The sequence below is a fragment of the Mizuhopecten yessoensis genome, unplaced genomic scaffold (genome assembly GCF_002113885.1).
Source record: "Mizuhopecten yessoensis strain PY_sf001 unplaced genomic scaffold, ASM211388v2 scaffold7283, whole genome shotgun sequence".
Lineage (NCBI taxonomy): Eukaryota > Metazoa > Mollusca > Bivalvia > Pectinida > Pectinidae > Mizuhopecten > Mizuhopecten yessoensis.
In genome coordinates, this window is record NW_018406970.1 from 1,878,915 (window position 1) to 1,890,870 (window position 11,956).

Sequence of the window (11,956 nt, forward strand, 5' to 3'; positions counted from 1 at the left end):
TAATTACTGGAGTTATTACCCTTGGTTTCATTAATGCGATGCATGCGTTCCATGATGTTGTATTGCACTCATTGATCTACCAGTTATGTTGAATGATTTCTCTTTTAATATCAATTACTCACAAATACTTCATATATTTCAATCATACAAACAACTGCTCATTCAATGTGTGACGGGCGTATTATATACCGCTCGCGGTAACCTTGTTCTATATGAATACATCAAATACACAGTGGAGCTTTGCTTATCCGCACACCTTGATTTCCACAAAAATGGATGGATTACTTGGATGATTTAGTATAAAAAAGGCCATAGTAGCCCCAGACTCTGGTTAGATAGAGGACAACAGGATGAGTGGCGACTGGATAAATTAGTTTGACTGTGTTTTGAGTTGCATGGTGATAATTCATTAAAAACTGTATATTTTATAACATATAGCTATATATTTATTTAAACATGTTTTCTAGGACATTCTGAATAGTTGGTAACTTTCGTTATATATCCACGGTCACCACAGATAGTACACAATTTAATAGTATGCAAATATTAATACCATGAATATACAGAGATAACAGAAATTTAGACCTGTTTACCCAACAACAGTAAAACACCAATTCAATGTACAATTTTGATAAAATATTGTGAGATATATCCCATCACCAAAACACAAATGTACTTGCGATTTCTACTCCTTTCAGTAAACGTGTACTTTGGGACCAGTATCACAACCTGCGGTACCCGCCCGGCTATTTCCCGAGGGACAACCTAAGGATGAAGAATGACCCCCTTGACTGGTATGTCATATACTGTGAAATCAGTTATTTTTTGTGGGGCCATAACGTCGTGGTTTCCCGACAAAACACCATTTTGTGGACACATGAATTTGTGGATTAAGAGTACCCACTCAAACAGAAAATTGCTTTATATCAAACTTGTAAATACTTTGTTGACGAAAATTACCAAAGAAATCAATGAAATTAAAAACCCACAAAAATTTGTGATTTTACAGTATGTTCTGTCATATATATGCAAGTGGCCATGGTGTACTGTATACCGGGAAACTGTCGCCAGGTCAAATATTCACCCTTTGTCGATAAAATGCATGTAGTCCTAGTGTTAATTTCGCCATAAACATGTAATTACTGTACATTGTATGTTGTCTTCTTATATGCGCTATCAAGATAAAAAAAGGTCAAAAGTTCAGCTGTGGCTAACATTTTCTCGTATACAGTATAACTACGCTACAATCATGTACTAAATGTCTAAAATTTAATTGCAATTCATATTGGAGGTTTTCTTAAAATGTAAATCTTAAGTGCAATAAATGTCTTTCGTAAAGATTTTTTTAAATTATTATTTGCGCTGAATAAAACCTGCAAATTCTAACCTCCTGCAGACTGTTTGCAAAGATTCATAATGAGACATGATTCATGAAACAGTTCCCATACTTAAACAAGAATTATTTGCTGAAATTGACGTTCTCGTCCATTGCTGAAATCATGCGACACAGAAAGTTAAGTCTAAATACTGAAAATAGTTTTCGGCTTAAAGTCTCTTCAATTTTCCTCCAAATCATTGAAAAAGTGTGAAATTTTGATCATTTATCATTGACAAGGAATTGGCCGTGAGCATGGATTCAAAGTTTGAACATAGTGAGAATGGTTTCATGAAAATGGGCCCAGAATTTGAGCCGAATAGCTCCCAATGGAAAAACATCACAGAACTGGTCTTGGTCCAGCAACATTGTATTCTAAAGTGCTGTATAGGTTTTCAGACCAAAAATATCGTTAATTATTCAAAACCAAGAATTGTATTTTGTTGCTTTGTTTGTCACTTTGACCTTGACAGATTGAAAGAGATATTTACATTTTCTGATTTATTTTTTCTTTCAGGAATGGGGATCATATCCACACAAATTTCAAAGACATGTACCAACATCTGAGGAGTAGCGGCTACTTTGTGGAGGTCTTAGGTGAGAACAACGGGGTCCATCATTTTGGTTAAAATAGAGAATAATACATGCCTTTTTCCATATCAAACCCAGTATCAACCCGAGATTCCAATATCAGCCAGAGGGCTGAGGGACGAAGGCCTGAGGGCTAATATTGGTCGTGGGTTGATACTTGATGTGATATGAGAAAAAGACATGTTTTATTCTGTTTATTACATACTAACTAATAAAATACGTAATGATCTACTATCTTATGATCTATTTTTCTTTTGAAATATTGAAAAACATTTTTTTTTCAAAAGGGGTGTGATACAGGTTTTGTGGGCTGATACAGAGAGAGCTGATACAGGTTTTGGGGTGTGATACAGCGAGGGCTGATATGGGTTAGAGCAATTGTATTTATTAGTGAGTATGTAATAAAAGTGGTTAAAGTGTTAGGAGGAAGTTAACATTGAAATGTTTATGTATAGATACCAATGATAAAAGAAAAAAAAATGTATTATTGCTATGTAGAGTATTAACTCAACGTATTATGGGTGTATTGAATATAATAACTATGCCTTAAAAATCCAGTCACCATTTTCTTAGTGGCTAAAATTAAAATATAACTGGATCACTGGGGAAGAGTTGTATATGTAACAGAGGTCATTATAGGAGTCTAACCTTCTCGATTATTAGTCTTATGGTCTACCGAATTCTGCCTTGCCAGGTCGGAAGGAAGCAGCTAGTATTTTACCAGGGTGACATATTCCCCTTCAAGGAAAGAACTTGTCCCGAGTTTTCCAGAGGTCATAGCGATTCTTGTGAAAGTATCACTGAGGATATTTGTCAATATAATCTTGGTTTCTACGTGGGCATCAATTTAACAGAGGTCATTATTTCTTCAATGCCAGGAGTCGAACCTGGGACCTCTCGATAGCTAAAGATTAATTCTCCCTAGCCAAGTCGGTAGGAAGCGGCTAGTATCTTACCAAGGTGACAAACAGAAAAATTCCATCACACAGGCTTGAGAGTAGTGGCTGGAATAACAAGGCTTGATGTTATTCCATGAGTATATAGGGGGAAATGATGTAATTTTTGTGTGTATTGAGTGGAATAATGTATTAAATCAGCATACTATGATTTTAATACTGATTCCGTGTGTATTCTTCCTGCGGGTGTAGGTTCCCCGTTCACCTGTTTTGATGCCAGCCAGTACGGGACGCTGATGATCGTGGATGCTGAGGAGGAGTATTTCCCGGAGGAAGTGACCAAACTCAAGCGCGACGTTGACAACGGCTTGTCCATCATCATCTTCGGGGACTGGTATAACGTGTCTGTGATGAGGAAAGTCAAGTTCTATGATGAAAACACCAGGTATTTGTTTGCTTTGATTTGCACGAAACTTTTTGTACAAGCCTATAGTATCAAGTACTCGCTAAAATACTTGGCTGCCATGGAGGGCAGGTGACACACCTGTCTAAGGTTATATTTGTATATCCTGGTTGAAATGGTTCAGGTGACGCAGAAACATTTCTACGATAAACGAACACACTTGGATCAAACTATAGGCAGAGCTCAAAAAAAGTAGTTTCAGAGAATAAATAACAATAGATCAAGAATAATATGTCCTCCTTACAGTCTTAAAATCTGCATGTGGCTTGACCTGGTTTTATGAAATATTTTTAATAAAAATGCAAACTAACAGTAGTCAGCATTTTAGTTTCAGTCAGGCACGTCTGGACCCCTCAATCTACACATGCTGGATATACCTGAGGTCAGACTCGGTTCAGATCTGTGTCTGTCATTTTCTTTCAGGTTCAACCGTTTCAACTGGTTGAACCAGATACATGAAAGGCCTAAATTTCAACTATTCACAAAGAACTTTCGACAGGTATCTTAGCATGGAACTTTTTTTTGAAAGGAGATAGATGTATATGTCTATAAGCATATAACCTTAATATAAAACCTTGATTTTGATCACTAACTATACAGAAATTATGTGTCGTGTGTTACAGACAGTGGTGGATGCCAGACACTGGAGGGGCTAATCTACCTGCCACTAATGACCTACTGGCACCATTTGGAATGGCATTCAGGTAACAAAGACTGGGAGATAGAAAGAGTTTCACATTCACAGTGTTCCCAGAAACCCACAAAGGAAGGTTTTTCACCCCTAAAACGAGTACCCCCAGTTTTCAACAATTGCACTATTTAAATAAGTACTAAGGGTTACATAATCTTGAAAATGTATCAAATATACCTTCAAATCTTATATATATACCTCCAAATCTTATATTCCGTGGAAAGACTGATTCTTTATGTTATCAGTTGCATAATTGAATAATTGATTAAGTAAGCAGACTTTTACTATTTGTTTGCCCCTACACACATAGCACAGTGTGCATTAAATATTTAATTGCCCTTTCTGTCAGTCTGTCCATCTGTCAGACATTTTAGTCAACCCTTTCACCACTGTAGCCCATAATGGACTCATCAACATCAATGTTTGGGAGAGTCTACTGAAGTTGCATAGGGGTGAAAGGGTTAAACTTTGTGTTTAGCTTCATTACTCGTTAACTCTCCTTACATTTGATCAAGCTTCATAAGTAAATACACTTTAAAGTATGACACAAAAATCGGTGAAGGTCACTGTGACCTATACTTTCGACTTAATTGAATTTGGTTAGACATAACATTTAGCTCCATTTCCTTCAAAGCAGGAGGAAATGTGGAGACGTCATATATATGCTCTATCAACATTTTACATTTAAAATAAATACAATATGTTGATATTGTGACATGTTTCCACAGTTGCTGGATGTTAATTATTGGGCTATAATATGTTTTCTTCAGGAAATGGAGACATAGTATCTAAGATCATGTAACACAACCTACAGATTGTAAACCCTTTCACCACTGTAAACTATAATGGACTCATCGATATCAATACATGGTAGAGTCTACTAAAGTTACATAGGGGTGAAAGGGTTAATTCAAGTTACTACAGTGTCTGGTGCAATATTTATAACCCCTGCAAATGAGTTTGTGGGGTATATAGGAATTAACCTATCCCTCTGCGTGTCTGTCTGTCCATGATCCTTGTAAGTGCAACTCTTTTTAATCTGTGTGTTAGATTTTTATTGATTTTTAATTTTGCACAATGAAAGTACATCGTTTGTAGATGTGAATGAAGAAAGGAATTGAAAGTACATTGTTTGTAGATGTGCATGAAGAAAAGACTTTGTGTTTTGACTATTTTTTCCTGGAGTTATGGCCCTTTAAAGTTTCTGCTCCAGAAACCTTGTAAGCACAACTCCTTCTTAACAGTTGGCCGGAACTCCTTATAACTTGTATCGTTATGTTTTACAGTGACCAAGTGTACGAGGGAGACTTCATGATGGGAGAACATGACAGTAAGTCTGAAACTATTGTTCATATTGACTGTAGATTTGGTCAGATTTCTTCTGCTGATGTACAGCTTTGATAAGATCGATGTTTAAGGTCAGAACATCGATGTTTAAGGTCAGAACAAACAGGTTTTCTATTTACACAGTAATATGTAAATGTGACTGTTGGACCAATTAAAAGGTGTGGTGTATACAGGTGTCAGTCTAGACAGTCTCCACTGTCACTGCAGTTATACTGTTTACCCAGACCAAGTAAAAGGTGTGGTGTATACAGGTGTCACTCTAGACAGTCTTCACTGTCACTGCAATTATACTGTATACCCAGAATTTTTTGTTCCAGATTGCCCTCTGAAATAAACAAAAATCATTACAAGAAATACTAGTAAACAATATACTTATATGTAGTAAATAAAGTTATGTGAAGAGCGAAATTAACACCAGGTGAATACAGATTTAACCAGTGATGGGTGAAAGTTTTCCAGTATACAGTACAAAGAATATGAATAGAAAAATAAATATGACTGGAAGGATCCAATTGAATGGCTGGTTTGTACAGGTTTCTCTTACTAACCAGGGTTCAGCTTAGTCAGTCTTCACTGAGACGACTTAATTTGGGATCTTATCTTTTCTCTTCTTTCTAAACAACTTTCTTCTTCTTAATGTCTCCCTTGACAATGCCTCACTTTTGGCCTTTAGTTTAGCATTCGCTCCTGTGAGGAAGGCTTTGGGTTCTGTCCCCTGCCGAGACATACCAGAGTCTGTAAAAATGGTAGTTTCTACTTAACACTCAGCAATTTAAGAGTGGGACGACTGGTTTGCCCGTTGTCAGTATAATGTGACTGGGTGGGGTGTCCTGCTGGGAGTCTTCGGCAGTATGTTTCAGTGAGGTAGCACTATAAAGTCAGCATCAGTTCCGCGCTATCACAAGGAGACAAACACGAACATATCCCAGCCTCCCAAAACACAAACACATACACTACACGCATGCATCTTGCACACAGGGGGAGGCCGTCCTTAAATGACCATAGCTGTTGATAGGACGTTAAATAATACTAAACCAAACCAAACTAATCACTATAAGTATTGTTACTAAGATCATAAATAGAAATTAAACTTGGACCTATATAAAGGTCAGGTTTCTGAGTTATAAAGGATTTGATTTAGTCAGTCTTACCTGGGATCATAAATTACTTGTGTAGTAAAGTACCTCGGGTTGATACTGTAAAATCAGATATTTTCGAGGGGCCAAAATTTCGTGGTTTCCCACTTAAACATCATTTCGTGGATACATGAAATTGTGGGTTACGAGTACTTACTCAAATGGAGAATTAGTGCATGTCAAATTTGTCAATTCTTCGTGGACCTATGAATGAGTGGATGAAGATAACCCAAAAAATCAACGAAATTAAAAAACCCACATATATTAGTGATTTCACAGTAACTGGATTTAGATTATTTCATTATGGAACAGTATCAATATAGAATTCACATATGAAATAGTTCAAAATTTGACATATATTAATTAAGACTCGAAGTATAAAGTATAAATAATATACATTCTTTCATTGTAGTGTACTATGCCTCCGGGACAAGTCTGGCAAAGTTTCCTGACGATGGTGTGGTTTTAAGTCATAATTTAAAAGATCAAGGTAAGTCTTACAGAAGGGAATTAGAGTTATCATGAAATACTAAAATGAAGATCTGTAAGAGTTATGAAATATTAGAATGCAGATCTGTAAAAGTTATTGAATATAAGGATGCAGATCAGTAAAAACTATGAAATACTAAAATGCAGATCTGTAAGAGTTATGAAATACTAAAATGAAGATCTGTAAAAGTTGTGAAATATTAAAATGAAGATCTGTTAAAGTTGTGAAATATTAAAATGAAGATCTGTAAGAGTTATGAAATATTAAAATGAAGATCTGTAAGAGTTATGAAATACTAAAATGAAGATCTGTAAAAGTTGTGAAATATTAAAATGCAGATCTAGAAGAGTAATGAAATATGAAAATGAAGATCTGTAAAAGTTGTGAAATATTAAAATGCAGAAATCTGTATTATTTAACAAGGCTACAATTGTTTTTCTCTCTCAGTATTTTAACATTCGTTGGTCCTTGCGACCTCTCTTGTTAAGCATGAAATAATAATAATTAAGAAGTTTGAACAATATTGATGAAATGTATCTTGTCTTCTTACACGACAAACTTTTACTTGATATAGCCAGTAGCCGAAAAGCCATTTTAGAGAAGAGAAACAGTATATTATATCATTAATTGATACAAAACAGCCAGTAGCCGAAAAACCATTTTAGCGAAGAGAAACAGTATATATTATCGCTAATTTTTACTTGATACTTTAAAAATGTAAATATTTCTTTCCAATTCACAGTCTTTCATAAGTATTTAGTACATTGTGCATAAGTCTTACAGCCGGTGAGACTTAAAATAAATAAACTATTTGAACTTGACCTTGTGCGAAGGTCAAGGCTGTTGTTCAAGTATTTTGGTTGTTTGTAAGATAACAGTAAACTATATTATTATTTTATTAGTAATATCTATTGTCCTTTGGGTAGACATTGTATTTCATTGTCATTGAAGAACAACCCAAGCCAGTCTAGCTGTTTACCACTGTTTATAGTGTAGCCGATAACAACGTTGCCAAATTGCTGTCACAATTTCCTGCCAAAACTTGTTTATATCACGTGATCTACATAGCAATTTCATCCATGATGTCATTATATTGTGAACCGTAATTTGTAGCTTAGCTCTACTATGCCACTGTAAAATTGTTCTGATGATGGCAGGCCTAGCCTACCGAAACAGTCAACAAATAAAATCTCCTGATTCACGGAATCCCTGGTGTTGATGCTCCATCTCTTGCCTACTAGTAAATTATATTAGTTATTTGGAGGCCATGAGTAATCTGTGTTTGTTTTGTATTGTGGTAGGTCATGAAGTTCTGAAGGGAGAAGCTAAGACGGTGGAAGGCGTGGCCATTCTCGGCCTGTACCAGACCACAGCGGCTCCAGAAAGTGGGCGTGTCGCCCTGTTTGGGGACTCCAACTGTCTCGACAACAGTCACATGCAGAAAGGTTAGTTTAAAAAAAACATTTCGGTATAGAGGAATATTGGTGTCATGATCACTTGTGGTATCTATTCTAAATGAATGTAAAATAAATAAAAAATAATAATGGTATGTACACTTTTAAAATATGTTTAATGTAGACATGCTAATATCACAGACTGAGAGGTCATTATTTTTTCAATGCCTCCGCCAGGATTGCCGAAACGGTATTACTAGTCTTACTTTCTACTGAATGAGCTGAAGAGAAATTCTCCCTGGTCGATGGGGATCGGCTAGTATGTTACCAGTATGACACTTATGTTTAGTGGTGATCTTGTTTTAGTGTTTCGTGTGACGTCTTTGATGCACAAATTTGAGCCCCGCATTTTATTTTAGATGCATATTCTCTATAGTAATCACTGTGCCCGTTTTCTGTGTCTGTCTGTCTGTCATTCTGTCCACACTTTTGTGTCCAGAAATTTTCTCGGAATCCGAAAGGCCAATCGTTCTGAAATTTGACAAAGTGATACACTGTGAAATGTAGATGTGCAATAGGGATTTAAAAAAATATTAAGGTCAAGGTCACTGTTACTCAAAGGCTAGTCTTTATCAAATTTGACTTTCTGATACATTTTGATATGTAGATGTGCAATAAGGACTAAGAAAATTTCTAAGGTCAAGGTCATTGTTACTAAAAAAAAAGACCATAGGGGGTGGGTTAGGGGTTATGGTCAGGCACATTTCGGGGCCCTTGCTGACCTGTTACTGACCTGTTAGTATTCTAGTTTCTGTACAGAAGTAGTACTATACTAACAATATAAGTACATGCTTTCAGATTTACATTCATTTTGCTCAGGGTGATGATAACACTACTAGACTGGATGAGTGCTAAATTATAAGTGTGCTAATTAAAACGTGTTTACAGGTTCATTGTAAGGACAGGCTGGAAAATATTTTTCGCATTTGTTGAAAAAGTTGTGAAAGAATGTAAACCAGATAATATTGTGCTGAAAAGTAAAATATATACTGTATATATTTCTTTGGTGAAACAAAATATTAAAAATATAAATTGAATATCATATTGGTGTCAATGGAGTAACAAACTTGTAGAATATTTTTAGGTCTTGTTTACTGACACTAATATGTTGCTTTTCAGACTGTTTCTGGCTACTTAGTGCCCTGTTAGAGTACACGGCCTACAACAGCCTTGTTCCCCTGTTCTCCAGCACGGACCAGTCCATCCTGCCTCCTGCGGAGCTTCCACTGAGAATGGAGGGTGGGTAGCATTTACTACAGGACCGTGATCAGGGCCCAGTTGTTTAGTGCTGAACTAATCAATAAGTCATGGATTCAAATTTCCAAAACCTGACTTAAAATTAATAAATAGTGTGTGTCTTGTTTTCAAATGATCATTCTGAATTACCTTTGCATACAATTTTAGTTTTTAATTGCAGTCTTTTGATACTACACTAGATTTAAAGTCAAGAAATAAAGGCACAGAACCTGTCACTTTGACATGACCAATTGTAACTAGATTTTACTGACCATCTTTTGCCCTTTAAAATTTCTGCTCCAGAAACTTGTAAGCGCAACTGCACCTTAACAGGTTTTTTTTTGTTTTTTTTGCATTTTGGCACAGTAAAACTTCATCAAATGTACATGTGCATGAAGAAATTAATTTGTGATTCGATTATTTTTCCTCGAGTTATGGCCCCTGAAATTTAAATTTCTGCTCCAGAAACATTATACATGTACGCACAAGCAGAAGGGTATATCTTTATGAGCCCCCTTATAGTTTCTCTAGTTTGTATTGGAAACATGGTCATCAGTATACTGTTAAGTGCTAGAATGTCTCCTTGGATCACCGATGTCATGACATCTGGGTGCATCAATATATTGCACTCATCTTTTCTTATTTTTTTTACAGGGAATCACCTGCATCGTTATTCAAAAGTGCTAGAAGGTCACCTAGGGTCACCAAGGTCACGACCTTTACCGCAGTGTCCAAGACTGATCTGGACGGCAGCACAGCCCCTGAATGTATCCGCTCCATCGTACGTACCGTCACTATAGTATGTCTAGGTCGATTACGAAACACGAAATACGGACTAAAGAAATATCCCCTGTGGAGATTATTTTCTGATTATCTTGTCTGATGGAATTTTTAATTATCATGTCAATGATTGAGGCTCCCCCATACTCGCTCTGATTAACATGGAATTGGCAATTTCAAAGGTGCACATTCAGAATACTTTCCAAACGTGTACTTCTTCACACAAATGTGAAAATAAAACATATTATTCTTGTATTTGGATTTGATGAAATATTTGTTTTATTACGTCAAATGATTTTCAAGATGCTTTGATGAGTTAAGTCTGTAGGGTAGGGTCATACTTTGATGAGTTAAGTCTGTAGGGTAGGGTCATACTTTGATGAGTTAAGTCTGTAGGGTAGGGTCATACTTTGATGAGTTAAGTCTGTAGGGGTTTTTCCATTTATTAGGCATGTTTTAGCATGTTTATAAGAAACTTCGGTACTTTATTTGTTGAAATATGAAAATATTGCTGTCTTATTGTCATGATGGGAATTTTGAATATAATATAATAATATGGAAGGGTTGTAAATGAGTTCATCTTCATTGCAAGTATGGTTGAAAGTTGTTTTGTCTATAATGCTGGTCAAAAAGTGAGAACTGGTTTTTATACGCTCGTCAAATTTGACGGGAGAATTATGGTATGGCGTCGTCCGTCCGGCGTAAACTTTCGTTTGTCTGACAATCTCCTCCTTTCTTTTTCCACCGATCTCTTTGAAACTTACATTATAATCATGATATGAAGTTGTGACTCCCATAAAAGAATTTTGATTTGACAATTTTTTCAAAATTTATTGGCCTTTGTTCATCTCCTCCTACATTTTTTGACGGATTTCTTTGAAATTTAGTAGGCTAAATAATCACGATATGTTGTTGTGTTTCCTCGAAAAGAATTTTGATTCAACAATTTTTGCAAAAGTTATTGCCCTTTGTTTGTTTTTTTGTCCGGAGATTGTCTCCTACATTTTTCAGTTCACCTGGCACGAAGTGCCAAGTGAGCTTATGCCGTGGCGCGGCGTCCGTCGTCCGTCCGTCCGGCGTCCGGCGTCAATATTTTACTTTAAACGACTTCTTCTTAATAACCGAAAGGCCTAGGGTGTCGATATTTGGCCGGCAGCAAACTTGGATGAAGGGCTACAAAGTTTGTTAAAATTAATGACCTTCACCTATTTTCAAGGTCACAGGGGTCAAATATGTCAAAAACTTCAAACATCTTCTTCTCAATAACCAAAATGCCCAGGGAGTTGATATTTGGCCAGTAGCATGCTTGGGTGAAGGGCTACCAAGTTTGTTCAAATGAATGACCTTCAATTATATTCAAGGTCACAGGGGTCAATTGTATTAAAAAACCTTTAAACAACTTCTTCTGAATAACCAAAATGCTCAGGGTGATGATATTTGGCCAGTAGCATGCTGAGATGAAGTGCTACAAAGTTTGTTCAAATGAATGACCTTCAC

At 36.1% G+C, this 11,956-nt stretch overlaps 1 protein-coding gene across 1 annotated transcript in view; it reads left to right on the top strand.

Moving 5' to 3' along the window:
- LOC110453394 (membrane-bound transcription factor site-1 protease-like) overlaps positions 1-11,956 on the top strand; it is a 35,819-nt gene that overhangs the window by 19,848 nt on the left and 4,015 nt on the right. The window contains exons 20-28 of the mRNA XM_021502322.1: positions 699-794; positions 1,893-1,972; positions 3,115-3,307; positions 3,949-4,029; positions 5,303-5,346; positions 6,912-6,989; positions 8,291-8,434; positions 9,563-9,682; positions 10,334-10,460. Coding sequence (XP_021357997.1) covers positions 699-794; positions 1,893-1,972; positions 3,115-3,307; positions 3,949-4,029; positions 5,303-5,346; positions 6,912-6,989; positions 8,291-8,434; positions 9,563-9,682; positions 10,334-10,460 — 963 coding nt within the window. The remainder of the gene's footprint in view (positions 1-698; positions 795-1,892; positions 1,973-3,114; positions 3,308-3,948; positions 4,030-5,302; positions 5,347-6,911; positions 6,990-8,290; positions 8,435-9,562; positions 9,683-10,333; positions 10,461-11,956) is intronic.